Source organism: Macaca mulatta, chromosome 10 (assembly GCF_049350105.2).
Source record: "Macaca mulatta isolate MMU2019108-1 chromosome 10, T2T-MMU8v2.0, whole genome shotgun sequence".
Lineage (NCBI taxonomy): Eukaryota > Metazoa > Chordata > Mammalia > Primates > Cercopithecidae > Macaca > Macaca mulatta.
The window spans coordinates 12,052,870-12,075,461 of NC_133415.1; the positions used below are offsets into that span (position 1 = coordinate 12,052,870).

General features: G+C 54.7%; 1 protein-coding gene and 2 long non-coding RNA genes across 12 annotated transcripts in view; 1 reads left to right on the forward strand and 2 right to left on the reverse strand.

Annotated features, from left to right (window-relative positions):
- Nucleotides 1-5,878: 5,878 nt before the first annotated feature.
- The window catches only part of MGAT3 (beta-1,4-mannosyl-glycoprotein 4-beta-N-acetylglucosaminyltransferase), a 46,743-nt gene continuing 30,029 nt past the window's right edge, over nucleotides 5,879-22,592 (reverse strand). For 6 of the 10 annotated variants that reach the window (XM_077949703.1, XM_077949701.1, XM_015150380.3 and 3 more), the window contains one exon: nucleotides 5,879-10,690. In XM_077949703.1, the coding sequence (XP_077805829.1) occupies nucleotides 9,088-10,690 (1,603 nt within the window). In that variant the 3' untranslated portion in view covers nucleotides 5,879-9,087. Of the gene's footprint in view, nucleotides 10,691-11,794; nucleotides 11,876-22,592 lie in introns of all 10 variants that reach the window. The other 4 variants (XM_077949700.1, XM_077949704.1, XM_077949705.1 and 1 more) reach the window with 1 other exon arrangement.
- On the reverse strand, nucleotides 13,110-16,955 carry LOC144331697 (uncharacterized). Its single transcript, XR_013399066.1, has 2 exons — nucleotides 16,059-16,955; nucleotides 13,110-13,671 (listed from the first exon to the last, which is right to left on the reverse strand). It is a non-coding gene; the product is annotated as an uncharacterized LOC144331697 (long non-coding RNA).
- Nucleotides 14,656-17,945, forward strand: LOC144331686 (uncharacterized). The gene is made up of 2 exons (XR_013399054.1): nucleotides 14,656-15,793; nucleotides 15,840-17,945. It is a non-coding gene; the product is annotated as an uncharacterized LOC144331686 (long non-coding RNA).

Here is a 22,592-nt window from a genome sequence, read left to right on the forward strand (position 1 = left end):
TCAGCACAATGCAGCGAGAATTTAGTGCATACTGTTGGGCCCCAGGCAGCGTGGTAGGGACACAGAGGTGAGGAAGGCACCCCCACCCCTGCCGAGGAGGGAAGGCAGATGTTCCAGAGGCGCCCTCCGTTAGTGACCATCCTCAAAGTTCGGCTGCCTCCTGTGCTGATTTTGGAACCTCCATTTCCTGATCTGCAAAGGAGAGAAGAGGACACACCCCTTTCCTTCGAGTGCCTTGAGTACTTGCTAAAGTGTTCCCCTAGCACTGCCCACTTCATTTTATTTCCTAGGCTTAGTTTTCTTTCATCTTTATAATGTTCCATGATTCTTTTTTTTTTTTTTTTTTTTGAGACAGAGTATCGCTCTATCGCCCAGGCTGAAGTACAGTGGCATGATCTCAGCTCACTGCAACCTCCACCTCCCGGGTTCAAGCGACGCTCCTGCCTCAGCCTCCTGAGTAGTTGGGACTACAGGTGCGCACCACCACACCTGGCTAATTTTTGTATTTTTAGTAGAGACAGGGTTTCGCTATGTTGGCCAGGATAGTCTCGATCTCTTGACCTCGTGATCCGCCCGTCTGGGCCTCCCAAAGTGTTGGTATTACAGGCATGAGCCACTACGCACGGCCGATTCTAATTTTTATACATTTGCTTTTCCATTTTGTGCTATGTATTTGTATAAAATGCCTCAAATCCTGCGTGGTGTGGAGTGAGAAGAAAGAAAGAGGAAAGACAGGAAAGAAAGAAAGCCATCCAACCCCAATGGAAACAAGAAGACCAAAATATTAAGAAGAAAGAAAAAGACAGAAAACGGCAGAGAGAAAGGAAGGGAGGAAGGGAGAAAGAAAGGAAGGGAAGAAGGGAGGGAGGGCAGGGCACGGTGGCTCACGTCTGTAATCCCAGCACTTTGGGAGGCCAAAGTGGGCGTATCGCTTGAGGTCAAGAGGTCGAAACCAGTCTGGCCAACATAGTGAAACCCCATCTCTATTAAAAATACAAAAATTAGCCAGGCGTAGTGGTGGGTGCCTGTAATTCCAGCTACTCAGGAGACTGAGGCAGGAGAATTGCTTGAACCTGGGAGGCAGAGGTTGCAATGAGCCGAGATTGTGCCACTGCACTCCAGCCTGGGTGATAGCGTGAGACTCAAAAAAGGAAAAAAAAAAAAAAAAAAAAAAAGGAAAGAAAGAAAAGCAAGTGAGATGGCAGTCACAGTCATGCCTGGCCCTCCCACTAGGAGGCAATGCAGCACAATGAGAAGGGTATTGGAGTCCCTGGTCCTAAATCCTGGTTAGGCGCTGTATGCCTTTGAGCAATTCATGCCCTTAATCTCCCTAAATCCTGAGATTCCCCCCTTTAATCTTCCCAGGCTGGAAAATGGAAGGGCCCAGTTCTGAATATCACTCAGTTCCGCAGGAGAAAAGCTGACACTCCAGTGAGCGCTGGCAGCACCCCCACAGGATTCCATGAGGCAATGTATGCAAAGTGCTGCCTTGTACAGGCTCCGGGCGCTTCTTCCTCCAGTGAGTTTGCACTCCAGGCAATATTTAGTAACGTCTGTAAACCTTTTTTGGTTGTCACACTTGCGGGGGTGGGTTCCACTGGCATCTAGCGGCTGGAGGCCAGGGACACTGCTTCAGCACCCTACACTGTACAGGACAGCCTCATAGCAAGGAATGAACTGGCCTGCAGTGTCGGCAGTGCCCAGCCTGGGAATCCCCGGCCTACTCTCAAACACTTTTGAGCTCCTAGAAAGCAGAAAAATGTGTCTCGTTTTGTTGTTGTTGTTGTCGTTCTTGTGTTTTGAGACAGGATCTCACTCTGTTGCCCAGGCTGGAGTGCAGTGGCGCGATCACAGCTCACTGCAACCTCGACCTCCCGGACTCAAGCAATCCTCTTGCCTCAGCCTCCTGAGTAGCTGGGACCACATTGTGAGCCACCACGCCACCACGCCCAGCTACTTTAAAACATGGAGTACAATGGCACTATCTCGGCTCCCTACAACCTCCGCCTCCCAGGTTCAAGCAATTTTCCTGCCTCAGCCTCCCGAGTAGCTGGGATTACAGGCACCCACCACCACACCCTGCTAATTTTTGTATTTTTAGTAGAGACAGGGTTTCACCACGTTGGCCAGGCTATTCTCGAACTCCTGGCCTTAGGTGTTCTGCCCACCTCGACCTCCCAAAGTGCTGGGATTACAGGCGTGATCCACTGAGCCCGGTTTAGGTTGTTACCTTTGAATACTTTGGGGACACTCATGTGGATGAGGGCCTGGCCTTGTCCCGTGTGGCCTTCTAGAAGGCCCAGTGCTCTAACGGGCCTGCTGTGAGGCATGCTGAGTCTTCAGAAGGCAGCCTGGCAGGACAAGTGGGAGGTTCTAATTACACTGTGGGGGCTCCCGTGTGACAGTCAACAGCAGTGCCAAGTCTGGGCCAGGTTGGGCCAATAACTGGGGGGCAACCTACCTTGTAGGCAAGGCCTTGCAGAGGAGGAAGTTTGGGCCAGAGAATACCTGCTGCCCTCTGGTGGTGTCTTTTTTAAAAAGGAATTTGGCTGGGCGGGATGAGCCCACATCTGTAGTCCCAGCACTTTGGGAGGCCACGATGGGTGGATCATCTGAGGTCAGGAGTTCAAGACCAGACTGGCCAGCATGGCGAAACACCATCTTTACTAAAAATACAAAAATTAGCCAGGCTTGGTAGCAGGCACCTGTAATCCCAGCTACTTGGGAGACTGAGGCAAGAGAATCATTTGAACCTGGGAAGCGCAGGTTGCAGTGAGCCAAGATCATGCCACTGCACTCCAGCCTGGGTGACAGAGCGAGACTCCATCTCAAACAAACAACCAACCAAGCAAAGGAATTTATGGGCTCACATTTTTATAGGAAGCCGAGTTCCCTTTTGGCCACATGGTATTTGAGGTGACATTGACACCTGGGGGCCTCGTCCAGCAGGCAGCGGGCTTCATGGGCTGGGTCCGTAGGAAAGAGGACTCCCTGGAGAGATGGAGCCAGTTCCACCTTGGTAAGCATGGAGAACTGCACGCAGAGGGTGGATCCAGGACCAAGCCCTGGGATCCCCCTTATTAAAAGGGTGCACGGGGAAAAAGGAACCAGGAAGACAACCAGGAAGAAATGTCATGGAGGAGGAAGAGGAGAGCCACGAGACAGATGAGTCACGGAGACTAAGGGAAGCAGACCCAGGAAGGGATGCATGACCCACGCGTCACATGCAGGGAGATGGAGGGTGTGGTTGGGGCCACGATGCTGACTGCTCACGCTGATGGAGCTCTCACCATGCTCCAGGCTCTGCTCTAAGCTCTGAGCATCCTCACAATCACCCCTGGAGGTCTGTCCTATGATGGTCCCGTGTTACAGATGAGGACACCAGCTGGTGGCTGGTGAAAGGCCTGTTGGAGGCAGCTGAGGCTGTGCCAAAGGTACCATCTGGGCCCCGGATTTCTGTTGGAGAACCACCTTCCCTTTTCCTCAGTCAATAGACACAGGGCTTTGATTGATCTACATGAATTGGCAGATTCCATCCCAAGTCCCACCAGTCTCACTGATGCATTCAGGGATGTTCACGTGACCTAAATCAAGTCAGTGAGATCCACGCCCAAGACTTTGAGAGAGAAGAGCTCTATTTCTTTTGTGCTGAGCTTAAAGCTGAGATGGTGAAGCCTGGAGCTGCTGCAGCCATCTTGCAGGCACGAGGGGTAAACCTGTCTGAGACTCGGGATAGCACAAGTCGGGAAGTGCAGCTGTGTTCAGCCACAAGAGAGCTGGATGACAATGTGACTGTACCTGAAGCCGACATTACCCCTGAACTTTACCATTAGTGAACCAATACGTTCCTTGCCTGCCTCACTGGTTTGGGTTGGTTTATCTAGTTTGCCTCACTGGTTTAGGTTGTCGTTAAATGAAAGCAAACTATACCAGTTATCTATGGCCACAATTAAGCTTTGTAAGAAACCACAGAGACTTTGCAGCAATTGAGCTCATGAGACTGGATCAGTGTTTAGGCTGGACTTGACTAGGCAGTTTTTCTGCTGTCAGCCGGGCTCACACACGCTGGTCAGCTGGGATGAGTGGGAAAAGCAGGCCACGTGTAGAGGCCACCATGGCAAACATTTGAGTCACTGTTGATGTTTTGCCTCTACAAGCTCTTCGCCATCTAGGATAGGAATTTGGAAAGTGGTTGGTGAAACTGATGCAGGGTTGGGCTTTTCTGCAAACACCTCAGAGAAACAGAATTACAAGAAATGCATGCGTATGAGAGAGGCTAGTTTGTTGCAGATCGTCTCTCCCTTCCGGTTTGTGTGCTGTTTCCTTGGGATTAGGTCCAGGTGGTTAATTTTTGGCAGCAGACCTCACAGGTGCTGTGGGGTCCTTTTACAGACGTGGAAAATGGGTATAATGGGGAGCGACATCTTTTAGCTCAGACTGGCACAAAATAGGCACTTAATCAATGTCTCTAAACACTAATGATCATGATGATGATGATGATGATTCACCATAGGAGGTGATTTAAGGGTTGTTAACTTGATCTTAAACGGCATGTGGGTCACTACTGCCCTCTTCTGGATAGGTAGGGTGTCTACATCTTCTCCACTTCCTCAAGCCTGTGGAATTCAGCCCCCACTCCATCCCCACTCCAAGTACCTGCAGCAGGTACCTTTATGGGCTTTGTGAGTGTGGTCAGAAGTCCAGGCAGTCCCAGCCCCCAGGTGTCAGACTGACGCATGTGTGACACTTTGCGAGTGTTCAGAAAACATGAGCCCTTGCTTTGGCCACCAGGACTGCAGTCACGCCTCCTCCCATCTCTGGGCCTCCATCCTCTCTGTCTAACATGGAGGTTGCACAGCCACCCCACAGGGGACCATGGCAGAGCTCAAAAAGTGTCTGTTGCCGGACGCGGTGGCTCACGCCTGTAATTCCAGCACTTTGGGAGGCCGAGACAGGCGGATCACGAGGTCAGGAGATCGAGACCATCCTGGCTAACATGGTGAAATCCTGTCTCTACTAAAAATACAAAAATTAGCCGGGCGTGGTGGCGGGCGCCTGTAGTGCCAGCTACACAGGAGGCTGAGGCAGGAGAATGGCATGAACCCCGGAGGCGGAGCTTGCAGTGAGTGGAGATCGTGCCACTGAGCTCCAGCCTGGGCGACAGAGTGAGACTCCGTCTCAAAAAAAAAAAAAAAAAAAAAAGTGTCTGTTCCTACCACCTCAGATTCTCTTTAGGACACACACAGGGGACTCCCAGGACAACTCCAGTGTCCACCCGGCCCAGAGGAAGCTCCTTGGAAGTGCCCACATCCCAAGGCTCCAGGCGCTGTCCAAGCACAAGTCCAAGGTCGGCTCCATGGGACAGAGATACCTGCTCCTGGGAGTCCAGAGGACCTGGTGCTGAGAGTCCAGACCCAGAATCCACACGGCTGTGACCTTGGATGAGGCATTTAGAACTCAACAGGAAAAACTGCTGAGGCAGGAGCACTTATTTTGATGCTCCAGAGCAGAATTGGAGAACCACTCCCTCGCTGCAGAGGCACCAAAGCCTTCATCCAGATCCCCAAAGGGGTCCCTGCCCACTGCAGGAGGGTGGGCGCACCCAGTCCTAGGAGCCTGGCCCACTTCTGCTTCCTTTTGCCAGACCTCGGCCCAGCATCTTCCACTTCCCAGCTGCTTCCACCTGCGGCTGGGGGACACTTCGTCCCTAAGTGAAGGTGCTCCCTGCAGCCCCCTCACCCCACTGGCCATCCAGTCCTCAGGAAGGTCTTGCACGCCATGGATCCAGAAGCAAGGGTGTCTTTAGCAAGACCAGAGACACCTCCTCCCACCCCTCCCTGCCCCAGAGCACCCACAAACCAGCCACATACGCACACAATTCAGACTTTGTAGCTGTTTTTATTATTAATATTATCTTCTCCTTTAAGCATCCCTTTAAGGGTGAAATGAAATCCAACCATTTACAGAGAAAATGATTTCAGAATGTACATATTGATTTTCCCTTACAAAAAAAAAAATAATACTATTATTGATGTCCTTAAATTATACATTTCCCAGGGTCCTGCCTTCTGCTTGGGCAAGTCCTGTCTCCCCACCCGGACTCTCCCTTTTGCCCCCAAAGCTCTCCCATGCTGCCCCTGGGAACCAACGTGACCCATGGGTGGACAGGGCCGGCCATGCTTCCTGGATGCTTGGCATGGACAGGCCTCCTTGGGTCTAGGGGTCTCAGGGCCAGTTATTCCCGGGGAGAAGCGTGGACATGGGACATGGCAGCAGTGGTCACATTCAGCTTGGTTTCCCTTTGTACTGAGGGAGTGGCCCTGGGTTCCTCTACCTCCACCAGATTCCCAGTGTATGCTGTGATGATATGTGAAACTCTTCAACCCCGCGCCCTGGCCTCCACCCCTCTAACAGCTGTCCTCTCCACCGATGGCCAGGCCTTCACTCCTGCCGCTGTGAACAGGCCTTGCCCCACCAGGTCTGTGAGGAAGGCAGGGCCTGGCAGCTCTGAGCTGCTCCTGTCTTCCTTCCCTTAGCCCTGAGCTGGTGCCCTGGAGGGGCATCCCCACAGCAACTGAGGGTGCCAGGGGCGTGGGGTGAGGAAGCTGCCAAGGAGGGAGGCCCCAGGCTAGAGCCTGGGCATGATCAGGAGCCGTGAGACTCCCTGTCTGTGGGATGCAGCCTGGCCTGGATTGACCCAGAGCACAGGGACCCTGACTTCTTGAGCCACCTCTCGGCCCCAAGAGGAAACAGAAAGGAAGGCTGCTGTGACTTCAAAGGAGTTCCATGGGGGCAGTCCCCTAGATGGGAGTGAAGTGGCTCAGAGCCCCTCAGCCCACTTCACGCTTGCCCACCAGTGGCTGCTCTGAGGCCAGCCCCCCACACCATGCCCTCACTGGGCACTTAACCCAGACAGAGCTGTGGCAAGGAGATGCCCTCCTCTTCTGGCCCATCAGGAAACCCCCAACAATAAGACAACCGGAGATGGCCCCACTGGAGGTGGGGGAGGGGACGGGTGGGATCATGTGGCTGGGGCTGAGAGGGGCTGGGGAGGTAGTGGGCTCTCAGCTGCACAGCCCTCAGGTCAGGAGGATTCTCATTCCTCAGACTGAAAGACAGACAGACGGACAGACCCTGCATCCCCTTTAGCTTTGCTTTCTAGGCTCCCCAAGGGCTTTCCGCCTCAGTCATTTTGGGGAGCTGCAGGAGGTGTGGCCACAGGCCTGACGAAGGACACCTGGGCCTGGCCTCCCCCATCCACACACAAGCATGTATTTACAGGGACACAGCAATACAGACATGTACAAATACACACCAAGCATGCACCCATGCCCATAAATATACACACACACACGCACAAACATAAGCCATTCCACAGGCCAGCTCTGCAAACCAGCATCATTGGGTAGCCTTTGAGGGGCCGAGGGGAGGGGGCGTTTCCCCTTCCCACAGAGCTGCAGGCTCCTCACTGCCCCCCGCCCTGGGCTGCACAGTGAGGGGAACAGGAACAAGCTATTCCGGAAACTCTGACAATGAGAGCTGGATCTGACGACTGAATTATTGCTGCCCCCTCCCCCTCTCCCAGAGATGCTACTGGTCCCCCATATCCATTCTCTTCTTCTCTATCAATAAGAGAACTCCCAAGGTGAGGCCAGACACATGTGGCCGCACTGAAGACTACACTTCCCAGGTTCCCTTGCAGCTGCTTGTGGCCATGTGGCTGAGACCCAGCCAATGAGAGGCCAGCAGAGGTGAGCCTGCCAATTCTGGCTCATGCCCTTAGCAAAAAGTGGGTGTGCCCCTCTTGCCTATTTCTGCTTCCCTCAGGCTTGGATGCTCACAGGAGGGTTGGCGCTGGAGCAGCCACTGTGTACCCAAAATTGGAAGGTGCGTATGAAGAAACACAGAGCTGCCCTACCAGCTCTGGGCCATCTCAATCTAGACTAATTAGAAACAAGCTTCTGTCTTGCTTAAACCACTGTATTTCAGGGTCTCTTAATCACAGCAGCTTAGACTCAATTCCAACAAAGACATCTCGACCAAGGCAAGCTATGAGAAATAGGAAGCATACAACTGGCCTTATTGTCCCTTCTTGGGCCCAAGGCAGCCTCATGGCCCCTTCCTGGCCCCCAGCCAGCCTGCCCCAAGGAGGGGCACAATAGTGACTGCAGGTGGGACTGGGTGTCAGAAGGAAGGGGTGATGGGGAGGGAGAGACGGATCCGTGCAGAGGCCTCATGTCGGTCTTCTCCTTCCCAATTCCCCCTCAAGGCCCCACTTACAACTGGACTCCTGGCCTTGCAAGGACTGAGTGCACAGTCCACAAGACAGCAATGTAAAAACGGGAGAAGGAACGTCAAGGCCCGGTTTGGAACCCAAAGGAAAGCTCCTCAGGATTCTCCAGGCCCCTGTGTTGGCTTACGACAACCTGAGGGGAGCAGAGAGACAGACTCAGGGCAGCCAGGTCCTGTCCTTTGTGGCAGGCGGCGGAGTTCTGTCTCCCTCTGGCCCAGCACTTGACAACACTGCAAAGCATCCCTCAGCACCTCCTCTTGGTAGGATGTGGTTTTTCATCTCTTCCCTCCCAGGCGTCCATGCTTCCCCGTGGACCCAAATGCATCTACTTACAGAGCCCTGGGTCCTCCTGGCAGGCGGGTCTCCCACACCTAGCCCAAGACCCAGGGATGCCAAATGGTGGGCTTTTTTCCTGGTCTGGCCACGCCCCAGAGGCTGCCTGGTGGGACCCTGCAGGCTGTCTTCCCCAGCCCTGCCTGCCGTCCCCCGCTACCCAGGGACCACCACACACACTCCAGTGGCACCTCCTGGCCACAGCCACAGCAGTCTTGGCAGTCAGAAGGGCCACCCAGCCATCACGGCCTGCGCCCTCTCCCAACAGGAGGCATGTTTTCTGAGCTCAAAGACCTGACCCTTGATTCACAAGGGTGAAGTAGGGAAACCCTACCCCCACTCCCACTCCCCACCCACTCCTGGTCCTCTCAAGAACCACGGAGCTGGCAGGAGGCAGGGAGATAGCGCTAGGGGCCGTCGCCACCCCCGCCCTGCCACGAGCCCTATCAGATCATGCAGCCCTAGCCTTCAGCCTCATCCAGTTTGCCCCGGGCGGGCAGCCTTCCCTCGGGACCCCTGTGGCGCCGCCCTCCCGCCGCCGTGCTCCTGGGCTCCTGGTAGGGGTTGTCCAGCAGGTAGCGGAACTGGTCGTAGTTCTTCAGCAGGTACTTGGGCGCATACATGTGCTCGCTGGGGTCCGCGGGCGGGTACTCCTGCTGCGTGCCGTCGAACCAGCCCCCGGTGCGGATCAGGCCGCGGATGTAGTTCAGGTCCCGCTTGTCCTCGTAGTCACCCCAGCGCGGGAAGTCACCATTCTGGGCGGACACGAGCTTGAAGTAGATGCCCTCGGGCGTGAAGCACCAGGAGCAGTGCCAGCCGGCGAAGTGCAGGGGGCTGCCCAGCGACCACTGCACCAGGATGTGGCCGGTGCGGTTCTCGTACTGCCTGAAGTTGGGCATGGTGTAGTACTGGCGGCGGCGCAGGCGGATGCCGTCCAGCCCGTACACTGCCTGCAGCATGTCCACCGTGCAGCCCGACACCACCTCCAGGGTGCCCGGCTGCTTCCAGAAAAAGCCGTAGAGTGACTTGCGCATGTGGAAGGCGAAGGGCTCGGTCCAGCCGTCGTAGAGCTTGAGGAAGAGGACGCCGTCCCGGGCCGGGATCTCGTCCGCGTCGTCAATGATGAAGACGTCGTCGGGCCGCAGGTTGCGCAGCCGCGAGACGCCGTCCTGGGTGAGGAAGGTGCGCAGGTAGTCGTCGGCGATCCAGCCGTCCTGCCGGCCGCCGGGCGGGAAGTGGTCCAGGAAGACATAGAGCACCTTGTGGCGGATGTACTCGAAGGTGCCGTTGGTCAGCATCTCCCGGAACTTGAGTGGCCGCGGCTCCCCGTAAGCTGTGAAGTTGGACTCACACACCACGAAGGCGTCCACCACGTCACCCAGCTCGTGGAAGCGCACGTCCAGCAGGTCGAACTCGTGGTTGACGTTGATCGCATTGATGACGCGGCGCGGCACCTCCCTGGGCACCAGCCGCTCCTTGGTGGGCAGGTTGGAGTACTGCACCACGGTGGGCACACCGCAGCTGGGTCCATGCCAGCCGGGCAGGCACACGCACTCCACCCACTTGCGCCGCGCGCCCCGGCCGCCCGTGCGCTCCCGGGCGCTCAGCAGGTACCGGGGTGGGCGCCGGGCCGAGGAGCCGTTGGCCCCCTCGGGCTTCTCCTCCGGCCGTCCTGGGGGCGGCCTCTCCAGCATCTTGGTGCCGGGTTTGAAGCAGACGCCGCCAGCCTTGGTGCGCACGAAATACTCGGTGGTGTCCTCGGGCAGCACGAAGTCCACCCGGTGGAGCTCCTCCGCCGCCTTGCTGGGCGGTAGCGGCTGCAGCAGGGGCGAGTGCGAGTAGAGCGGGGTGCGCAGCAGGTCGGGGTCTCCTGGCTCGGGGCTGGCCTGGGGCGTGACCGGCGCATTGTTCCAGAAGAAGCTGGACACCAGGTTAGGGCTGAGGGAGGCCAGTTCTCGGGGGAAGGTGACATAGGACAGGGTCTTGAAGAAGTGCAGGAAGGAGATGAGGCACAGGCCGGCCATACAGAACATGAGAAAGAGCTTGTAGCGTCTCATTTTCATCCTGTGGGAGAGAGAGACAGCAGACCCATCAGGGCAGCCCAGGCTCCTTTCCTAGGAAGGGGACCCTAGGAGGCCTCTGCTGTCACCTTGCTGGAGAATGTGGTGGCCAGCACCTGCGGCCCCTGCATGGAGTGACCTTCTGCCCCCAAGAGACAGCTCGCGGTACCAAGGCCCCTGAAAGCTCTAGCACTGAGGACACCCCTGTGCTCCCACAGCCCTTCCCTGAGACCCCCAGGCCACCACCGTGTCCTCTTTGCAGCCTGCTCCTCCGCCTGGCCCACCCCACCCTGACTGTATGGCTGCTCTGCTAGACTTGGCTCCAGGAGCAAAATGCGCCCTGGGAAAAGCTCAACCCGCAGTGCAGACACTGCCGGAGGAAAGGACAGCGAGAGCAGGCTGCAGGTTGCCCTCCCAGGTCCTGTCCCTCCTCTCCTATCTTCGTTTTTATGGACATACTGACAAACCTTTTGAATACTTTTTCACTGAAAAAACTCACAGCTCTCAAGGGAAAACACTTATTCCAACATATTTAAGGAATAAAATTAGGCCAGGCACGGTGGCTCACGCCTGTAATCCTAACACCTTCCGAGGCTGAGGCAGGAGGATCGCTTGAGCCCAGGAGTTTGAGACCAGCTTGGACAACACAGTGAGACCCCATCTCTACAGAAAATTTAAAAATTAGCCAGGTGTGGTGCCATGTGCCTGTGGTTCTAGCTACTCAGGGGGCTGAGGTGGGAAGATCACTTAAGACTTCGAGGTTGAGGCTGCAGTGAGCCATGATTGCACCACTGCACCCCAGCCTGGACAACAGACTGAGCCACCGTCTCAAAAATAAAATAAAATAAAATAAAAGTTCCCCTTCATTATCCCATGCCCTTTACTAATCTCCAGGCATAAAAATTTGAGGTCGGCCAGTGCAGTAGTTAATGCCTATAATCCCAGCACTTTGGGAGGCCGAGGTCGGTGGATCACAAGGTCAGGAGTTTGAGACCAGCCTGGCCAACATGGTGAAACTCCGTCTCTACTAAAAATACAAAAATTAGTTGGCTGTAGTGGTGCATGTCTGTAATCCCAGCTATTCGGTAGGCTGAGGCAGGAGAATTACATGAACTCAGGAGGTGGAAGTTGCAGTAAGCCAATATTGCACCATTGCACTCCAGCCTGGGCAACGAGAGCAAGACTCCACCTAAAAAAATTAAAAAAATAAAAAAATGTTGAGGTCTATCTCTGGCTTTCTATGCAATTTTTCTATTCTGGGTTTAATATTTTTCACAAACATTACCATACAGGACACTAAGTCTAACGAAGCTGTTTTCCTCAATCAATGATAGATTTAAAAGATTTTGGTATCAGTAGAAATAAATGTACCAGTTCCTTTTAAATCCCACATATTACATGGCTATTGTGAATAAATCACTCTGTATCATGACTCATGATATAATCATTTGCTATACATTTATACAGTTTGATTTATCAATTCGTTTATGGTTGTGGGATGGAGATGCTTGTATATTCTTATTCTCCAATTTAAGTAAGTTTTTTTTTTTTTGAGACAGAGTCTCGCTATCGCCCAGGCTGCAGTGCAGTGGTGTGATCTGGGCTTACTGCAAGCTCCGCCTCCTGGGTTCACGCCATTCTCCTGCCTCAGCCTCCCGAGTAGCTGGGACTACAGGCGCCCGCCACTACGCCTGGCTAATTTTTTGTATTTTTAGTAGAGATGGGGTTTCACTGTGTTAGCCAGGGTGGTCTCGATCTCCTGACCTCGTGATCCACCCGCCTTGGCCTCCCAAAGTGCTGGGATTACAGGCACACGCCAACACACCGAGTTAATTTTTATATTTTTAGTAGAGATGGGGTTTCGCCATGTTGGCTAGGCAGGTCTCGAACTCCTGACCTCAGGTGATCCGCCCATCTCGGCCTCCTAAAGTGCTGAGATTACAGGTGTGAGCCACTGTGCCTGGCCAAAATAGACTTTTAATTTTAGAATATTTGTAGATTATCAGAAAAGGTGCAAAGACGACAGCACAGAGGCTTCCTCACGCACTTCACCCTATTGCTCCCAGCTGACACCACCATGGGACATTTGTCACAACTAGGAAATGGACATTGGAATGTCACCATTAGCCAAACCCCACACTGGATTTGGATGCCTCGTTTTATGAATGAGCCGTGCAGCCACAGAGCACCTCCGACTGCAGCCATCCAGCTCATTTCACCCTTGAGTCTAGGCAGGTGGGCAGGCAGGCCAGGAGTTTACATTCATTTGACCAGTGAAAATGCTGGGTGGGGCCAAGTGGGACCAGTGACCTGTCCGGGGGGACCCAGTGAGTCACAGAAAAGGCTGAGACAGAAACCTTGCCTTTGGCATCTGGCACTGTCCCACCTAGATATTCTTAAAATGTTCCCACCTGTGGCTTCTCTTTATTTTTGATTCTTTCTCTGGGTCATGCTCTCCCCCTCACTTTTTTTTTGAGATGGTGTCTCGTTCTGTCACCCAGGCTGGAGTGCAGTGGTGAGATCCCGGCTCACTGCAACTTCCACCTCTCAGGTTCAAGCAATTCTCTTGCCTCAGCCTCCCAAGTAGCTGGAATCACAGGCATGCACCACCATGCCCCGCTAATTTTTATTATTTTTAGTACAGATGTGGTTTCACCACATTGGCCAGGCTGGTCTTGAACTCCTGACCTCAAGTGATCTGCCCGCCTCAGCTTTTGAAAGTGCCGGGATTACAGGCATGAACCACCGTGGCCAGCCTCCCTACTTTTTAACTCTGAGGACAGCAAGGTAGGGTGGAAAGATAGGCACTTGGGTTAGGCACGGTGGCTCACACCTGTAATCCCAGCACTTTGGGAAGCCGAGGCAGGTGGATCACCTGAGGTCAGGAGTTGGAGACCAGCCTGGCCAATATGGTGAGGCCAACCGTCACTACTAAAAATACAAAAATTAGCCGGGCATGGTGGTGGGCACCTGTAATCCCAGCTACTCGGGAAGCTGAGGCAGGAGAATCGCTTGAACCCAGGAGGTGGAGGTTGCAGTGAACCGAGATCGCACCATTGCACTCCAGCCTGGGTGACAGAGCAAGAGAGCGAGACTCCGTCTCAAAAAAAAAAAAAAAAAAAAAAAATCAAAACTCCTCATCATTCTGAACCTTAGTTTCTCCATCTGTGAAATGGGCACAGAGTTCCTGGCATGCAGCATGTGCTCCATAAGCTCTTGTTCCTTTCAATGCTCAAGGCTAGATGCCCCCAGTGTAATTTTCTCTAAGCCACATGGTCATAAGGCACAGAATCATAACACGATTGATCTGGAAATTTTAAGGACCATCTCCTCCAACTCTTTTATTTTATAGAGGAGGAAACCAGGACTTAGGGGCCTTCAGGGACCTGCCCAAAGTCACAACAGAGCTGGAGTGTGAACCAGGCAGCTGGGCTCTGCACCAGGTGCCCCTCATGGCCTCAGCTTGGCGAGAAGTCCTGAAAAGGCTGGTAAGAAGCAGTCAAGCTGTTGATCCTGACAGGGCAGTGCTTGCCCCATTCGAGCTCAGATATCCCTCCTCTAGTAAACACCTGCCCCCTGGAGCTGCCCACACGGAGTGGGCACAGCTGACTGCAGGCAGGTAGAACAATCTGGGATAGGGGCCTGACCTCTGGTAAATGGTAGATGTCCCAGGGCGGAGCTGGGGCTGTTCTCCACTGGCGTTTGGAAGGAGGGGCTGCCCCTTGATAACATTTTGAAATGGGTCTTCTGCACTTCATTCTCCATTTTGGATTCCAGCCCTTGTCTGGCAAAGTGAGACCAGTTGGGCTGGACCAGCAGGGTGAGCAAAAGGGGCTAGGAGTTCCTGCTGCAGCCAGGACCAGACACAAGGCAATACTGCAGCCAGGGTTAGCATGGCGGAAACTTCCAGAGCAAACTACTCATGGGGTTTCAGGACTTGGAAAGGCAGCCTGGATCCTTCTGGTGGGCTATTTTTCTTTTTTCTTTTTTTTTTTTTTTTGAGACGGAGTTTTGCTCTTGTTGCCCAGGCTGGAGCGCAATGGTGCAATCTCGGCTCACCACAACCTCTGCCTCAAGCAATTCTCCTGCCTCAGCCTCCTGAGTAGCTGGGATTACAGACATGCGCCACCACACTGGCTAACTTTGTATTTTTAGTAGAGGTGGGGTTTCACCATGTTGGTTAGGCTGGTTTTGAACTCCTGACCTCAGGTGATCTGCCTGCTGGGATTACAGGTGAGCCACTGTGCCTGGCCTTAGTGGGCCATTGTTCTCTACTTGGGACCTGCCTCTGTGGGGGACATTCCAAGTTACACAACTGGTGTAAGCTATGGGGAGGGCATGGCCTGGGGCTGCCATTCAGACTCTAAATCCCCTGGCAGCACGAACAAAGGCTTTAGCAAAGCAAGGTAAGAGGAACTCAGAGAGGCAAGGAAACAGCTTGCTTGGCGTAAAGGGCTTCCGTGGACCTGCTAAGGTCAGATTGACCCAGCTGCCCCTTGGCTGGCTTTCAGGATCTAGTTACTCGCAGCCAGCTGTGCCCTTCTGAGCACGGACTCACCAGTGCTTAGGAGCTCCCCTCTGAGTCACTGGAGCCTTCAGGGCAGGGCCCCTTAATAAGGCCTTAGTCTGGCTTGCTGCTGAGAATCAAGGATCTGAGCATGTTTCCCTCATCACTCAGGCTGCTAGGAGGCTCAGAAGCACACAGCCTCAGAAGCACACAGTGGTTAGCCCCGAGCATGTCAACAGTGCCTCACAGACAGCATTTTCTTGGACTCCTTCACTTGCAGCTGCCCGCACAGTTTCAATCCTTTTCAGCTCAATTCCTTTTTGTCTTTTCGTTTTTTTATTGAGACAGCATATAAATAAAATGGAACAAATAAGCACTGGCACTCAGGGTCTCATTTAAATCTCTCAACCACTCTGGTACTTCATTTAAACTGCCCTGTTTTAACAGATGGAGAAAACGAGACTCAGAAAGATGGCAAGATTTTCCCAAAAGGACAATTAAGGAGGTGGCCGAGTCAGGACTTGAACATAGTTCTGGTTCTCAAGCCAGCGCCTCTCTCCCTCATGACAGCTGAGACCACCAGATCCCTCTGTAGTGCAGGTGGCCCAGCTGTGGGCTAAAGCCATGGAACCAAACTGGGCCCCAGTTGGTGGCATCTCAGCTTCCATTACAAAGCTTCATCAAGGCTGGGCACAGTGGCTCATGCCCCTGTAATCCCTGCACTTTGGGAGGCCAAGGTGGGCAGATTGCTTGAGTCCAGGAGTTTAAGACCAGCCTGGGCAACATGGCTAAACCCCGTCTATACAAAACAAAACAAAACAAAAATTAGCAGGGCGTGGTGGCACGTGCCTGTAGTTCTAGCTACTTGGGAAGCTGAGGTGGGAAGACTGCTTGAGCCCTGCAGGTCAAGGCTGCAGTGAGCTGAGATCGCAATACTGTACTCCAGCCTGGGCACGGTAGTGAGACTCTTATCTCAAAAGCAAAAACAATAAAGCATTGACACACCATCAGGTGTAACAATAAAACTGTCACTGAGGCTCACATGCCAGACACTGTCCTAAGCATGTTATGCGTGACTGCACTGAATCCTCCCAACATGAAACAGGTCCCCTTCTATAAGGAAACCGAGGCCGTGGAGATGATGTCACTTGCACAGCATTGCACAATAGAAGGATCATACTGGACCCTGTAGGGTCAATCACGGGGTTGTGTCCAGGGCTAAAGCTGTCCTGAGCCCCTTCCAGCTGCCAAGTTCGATCCAAGTAGAGTGACAGGGCCCCTGAGGAGTCCACCTATGACCAGTGAAGACAACCCAGTGGATGGTGCAGCCCCTGTGGCATCTGATCCATACAACATGCCACAGGGTGCTCACCCAACCCATGTCACTCATTCACTCAGCAACAATTTTGCAAGAGCCCCGTGTGCCAGGCACCTCGGTGAGCACTGGGAACATGGGGAGACAGGACGGACCAAAATCCCTGCCCTCAGGGAGCCTGTTCAGCACCCAGCAGTGTAGGGAGGCTGCCTAAACCGCAAACACACGAGTCAGGTCGGAAAACTGCGCGCCCAAAGAGGCTGTGCTCTGGAGAAAGACAAAGCGCGTAACGGGCAGGAGCGAGTGCGTCGTATGTCCAGCAATGAATGGGGCGGGCAGGGCAGGCTCACCGAGGAGGTGACATGAGCAGAGACTCCATGCGGGAGAGGGCGCCACGGAAGAATGTTCCAGGCGGAAGACACAACCGGTGCCCTGGCAGGAGTGTGTGTGCACGAGTGAAGAACAGCAAGGCGGTGGGACGGAGCAAGCAAGGGGACATGGGGGGAAGGGAGCGAACCCAGATCACACAGGGCCTGGAGCCACGGTTGGAAATGTGGCTTTCACTGGAGGATTCAGAGAAGGGAGGCCATGGCCTGACCTTGGTGTGAATGGCTCACTTTGGCTGCTCTGCTGAGAATGGATGGGCACTTCAAGGGCAGGGCAGGGGAAGCCAGGAGGCCACAGGGAACTGCCCAGGCGAGTCAGGGTGGCTTCCACCAGGGTGGAGGGTGTAGAGTGTGCTCAGAGGCTGCTGGATCTGCTGAAGAGCTAGATGTGAGCAAGGCAGCACACTGGGTGGCCCCAGGCACTGGAAAAACAGACCAGCCCTTGACTGGGGTGGAGGAGGCCGGCCCTATCCGGCAGACCTGGGGCTTGCAGCCAGCATCTGTCTCTGCAGGGCCTTGCCCTAACCACTACTTCTCCTGCAGACACCAACAGTGAGGTTGGGCGTGAAGGACATGGCCAAGGTCAAACAGTGGCTAGCAGCAGGTCCTGGGCTAACCTTCATCTCTAGATCTAAACCTCAGGTCCTTTCTGCAGCATGCTGTCTAGAAGCTTCACCTGAGAGATGGGCAGGGTGGGAGATGCTTTATGTCTGTGGTCCCCCTGTGGCCTCAAAGCAGTGCGGGGGACATCGTCCAGCCCACTGTTCCGCTCCCGCCCACTTCCCTGGATGTACATGGCTTGAGGTTCTCCAGCAGCTCAGGAAGCCAGGAGGCTCACTGTGGTCAGGACCTGCCTGGAGAATAAGATTAGCCGAGTGAGGGCTTGGGGCCTCCCCTGGGCCGGGTCATTGCCCTCTGTGACCCAGGCAGGCAGCTCTCTGAGGACAAAACCCCTCTCCAGCTCCTTCCCACTGCCAAGGCTAATCTCTGATAGCGCAGATGCCATACTCTGGCCCTTACTCAGTTCGTTAAAATTCACCTAGTATTTCTTAGATGCCTGCTCTGTGCCAAGATCAGCCTCCCTGGAAGCAAAGCACCTGCCTCTGCCCAAGCCAGAGCCCATCTCGAACTCTCCCAACCTCCCCCCTGCTCCTCAGCATCGTCGACGTTCCTATAGTCACTATGAACAGAGCAGATCACCTGACCTCTCTCAGCCTCAACTCCTCCATCTATAAAATGGGTATCATTATCTCAGCCCTGCTTATCTCAAGTGAGAATCAGAGAGACCTGTCCACAGCCCCAGCCCGTCAACACGAGGCTCATTTCCCCCTATGTCTGTCTTCCCAGCTGGCACACAAGCTCCCTGCAGCAGGGAATGTACACAGCAGGTGCTCAATGAGACCACCCCGCACTGCCCTGGGCCTCCACAATGCCCTCACCATCACTTCTATGTGCTTGGACTCCCCAGTTCAAATCCCAGCTCTGCCACTCTTATCTGTGTGGCCTTGTGCAGGTTAACCACTTTTCTGTACCTCTGTTTCCTCATCGATGAGATGCTTAGCACATAGTAAGCACTCAAAGATAAGTGATAACTCTTCTCCCTATTATTATTCCCCAGCCTGGCAGAGAAGAGACAGTGAGCCTTTGGGTGGGGGCACACCAGAAGTAGAGGCTTGGACGTGAGTCCCTGGCAGGGCCTCAGCCTTGGCAGGTGGTGTCCTATCTCAGGGCACCAGGGAGCAAAACCTAAACCTGCTGTGAGGAGGGGCCACGGGCTGGGAAGCCACGCCTCCTGAGACTCCAAGAAAAGGGGGGCTTGAGGCTCCACCCCCATCCCACTGCCAGACACCCTGTGAGTTGCACCCAGCTCCAGGGGCCTGCGCCTTTTAAATTTTTTTTTAAGACAGGGTCTTGTCTCATTCTGTCACCCAGGCAGGCTGGAGTACAGTGGCATGGTCAAGGCTCACTGCAGCCTCAAACTCCTGGGTTCAAGTGATCCTCCCACCTCAGCCTCCTAAGTAGCTGGGACCACAGGTGTGCGCCACCACTCGGCTGATTTTTTAAACATTTTTTTGTAGAGATGAGGTCTCCCTACATTACCAGGCTGGTCTCGACCTCATGGGCTCAAGTGATGCTCCTACCTCGGCCCCCCAGTGTTGGACTGCAGGTGTGGGCCACCACCTCTGGCCAGGCCTGGGTCTGTTGGGATAGGTGGTAGAGCATGGGCCAGGTGCTTCCTGGCAGCCAGGTGATCCTGGAAGAGGGAGGCCGAGGCTGACCCAGGATGGCAGCAGGAACGCCTCAGGCAGTGGCCATAGCCCGGAGAGTCTGAGCTGGACAGATTTCCTTCCTTCCCTCCCTCTTCCACTTCTTGTGCCATTTTTCTCTGGCTCTGCTTGGAAGCCTGACGGGCTGTGAGGGAGGGAAGCTGATGAGCCCAAACTCCATGACCCAGCCATGACTTCATAGGACTCAGGTGGAGCCCAGCCAGGGGCTTCTGGCCAGGGAGAAGGGAGGTGCTCCCCGGAGGCCCCTGGCTGTGACGGTGGGAGCTGGTCAGGCAGGTAGCAGCCTCCCAGGCGCAGACTCACACTGACAGCTGTCACTTGGTGATGGGCAGCTCCTGTGGAGCTCTCCGTGGTCCTGAGCTTGCCTGCGCTGGCCAGGGTCCTAGCTCAGCCCCCAGGGTGCCCTTGGCTGGCCTCACCCTGCCCCTGCCACCCTCCTCCGTGGTTCAGACGGCTTATGTCTTAACAGCCACTTCCCCTGTCCACCACCCTCTGGCCCCTTCTCTGCCTTCCCCTCAACACCTGATCTCTGGTGTCTTCAGCTGGGGGACAGTCACTGGGCACTCAATTCCTCCAACTGGGAGAAGGGGCCAGCTGTCACGTGTCCAGCAGTGGGCAGGCCCAACACCCAGTGGGCACTCAGGGCATCCCTGGAATGTCCATGAGGGGCATTTTGGAGGCTGCCAGGCACAACCTCCAGTCTCCAATTCTGGGCAGGAAGTGGCCCATTATGGCCCCCAGCCCTGGTACACCTCAGGGTGGACCCACACTACCTCTCCAGGAGTTGGTTCATCTGCATGAAAGGGCTTCGCGCGGAAGCCCGCCTCCCTGTGCCCAGCTTCCACCTGGCCTGGTCCTGCCCCATGCGACCTGAGGGCTCTGCCACCTCCAAAAGGAAGGTAGGAGGCACATCTTTGCGGCAATCCCTGCCATATACAGCAGCTCCTGGGGCACAGGTTAGGCCAGTGACCGCAGTGGCCAGATCCAAACACTGCTTGTGACCTTGGCAAGTCACTCTGCCTCCCCCTGCCTCAGTTTCCCCCTCCATGATATGCAGGTATAACCATTTCTATCTCACAGGGTTGTTGTGAGAGTTGAGTTAATCCCCACAAAAACCTAGGGACCACACCTAAGCACACAACAGATGCTCAGGACACACCGGCTCCTCTGTTACTGTAAGTCTGGAGGATTTGGTTTGAATCCCAGTGCCATGACTTACTTGCTGTGTGCCCTTTGGCAAGTTATTTAGCCTCTCTGGTCCTCAGTCTTCTCCAATGTAAAAGGAAGATATCACCCTCTGTTTTGCAGTCCTGTGGGAGACCTGGCTGAGCCATGGTGTCAAAGCATTCTGCATGGAACCTGGCCATTGGCAGAGGTTCTATAAATGCATTTTTTTTTCTTTCCTTCCATTTGGGTTTCCTGCTGGATGACCAAATGCAGACGACCCCCTGAACGTGCCAGGCTTTGCTCCTGACCGGCTTTATTACCTTTAAGAAAGGTAACAAAGACACCTTTGTTAAGGTACAAAGGGAGGTAGGCCAATTAGGGGGCTGCTTAATCCTGACTGGCACCCTCAGCCTGCGGGGCCTTTCTCAGTAACTCACCAGGCATTCAGGACCTAAGGCCAGAATCTGGGGAATGTGGCCCAGCCGAGGCCTGCAGACTCCTCTCCTGGCTCCAGAGGGCCTGTGAGTAAGAATTTGGTCCAAGCCTTCACCCCAGGCCAGTGCCTCTGCATGTCCACTCCCACGGGCCACCCATTCCAATCCCTTTGGGCTGCTAGAAATTCCTCCTTCTGTTGACCTTCATCAGTTTCCCTGGAGCTTCTGCTACTGGTTCCTTCCCCGGGGTAAGGCAGAGGGAGTCGGCATCTGAGGGGTCAGAAGACAGTGAGCACCTCCCCTGGACTCTGAGACTAAATGCAGCTTGAGGTTTCAGGATCCCACATGGGGAGACAGACAGAGGCGGTGGCTGCAGAACATGGCCAATCCTGGAGTCCCGGCAAGACTGGAGAGACAACTGCTGCTCTGCTGTCCTCCCCTCTCATCATCTGACTCACTCCTTTGACTGACACCCACCCACAGGGAAGCCTACACAAAGTGGTCACTCTGTAGTCAGCATATCATTCCAGCTACCAGTGGACACTGGGGATGCAGCTATGTGTGTCTCCATTTTGCAGATGAGGACATGGAGGCCTCGAGGTTAGGTGACTTGCTCAGCCACACACAGCTGACAGGAATGAAACAGATGGAAACTGAGACTCCCCAAGCTGACAGGAGGACTACAGATGTGGGGGTTCTGCTCCAGGCTCAACACAAGTGGCGTGGACGAGGGAGGGCCTAGTGGACCATGACACCTAGCCCCGGGAAATTCTGCTTCCCTAGCACGCTCAGAGGGAAGAAGTCTGCTTCAGGGGCCAGGCCTGGTCAAAAACTCCATCTTCCCTGGATGGCCAGAGTCAAATCCTGGCAAATCCCGTTCACCATGGGCCAGGTCAGACAGCTTCTGCTGTGCCCACCCACGGATGAAGAAACTAGGCCAAGAGAGGAGAGACAGAGCTACAAAGGGAGCAGTTCTTAGATTAGGCAGGCAGGGTTCAGGGAAGACAGGGTGCCCACGCCACCAGAATACCCACAAAAGTCTGGGCCTCACGGAGTCAGCCCCTCTCTGCTGGCTCAGCTCCAGGGTGGAGGCCTTGCCAAAGGCTCAGCCCAAGACCCATCCCACGAGCCCTTTCCATGGCAACCCCACCCCTCCCCCACCTCCAGTCCCTGTGCACCACTCTCTCCCCTCCAAACCCATCCCCATCAGCTGATCCCAGCTCCCTACAGGCTGCCTGAGGACTTTCCCACGGAGGAGCCGGCAAGTGCCTGCGAAAGCTGGTTCCCAAAGCTGGGCTCTACCCCTGCTAGGACTCCACCCCTCCTGCACTGGTCACTGGTCCACTCAGGACAACAGCTCCTCGTCCCCAGAGGCTCCTTCCATAATGTTTCTGTTTTTGTTTTTTAGAGACGAGACGTATGCTACTCAGGCTGGATGTGAACTCCTGGACTCAAGCAATCCTCCCATCTCAGCCTCGCGAGTAGTTGGGACTAGTCTCATACCACCATACCCGGCTTAATTTAATTTAATTTGAATTTGAATAGCTGCATGCTCTAGTGGCTCCTACACTAGACTGTGCCGTTTAGACTGAACAGGGAGGCAGGAGGCAGGGAGCCAATCGGGTTCACCGCGCCAGCACCACTGGAGCGATGGGGCTACACTGAGGGAGGACCCTCACGGGGACAGCCACAGAGCTGCAGCAAAGGAGCATCCCAGAGGCGCCCAACCTGATGCCCGTGATGAAGGGGAGTGCTGGGGGCAGGGCAGTGGTGAGCCGATGCTGAGGTCCCGGCTGACAGGGGCTCATA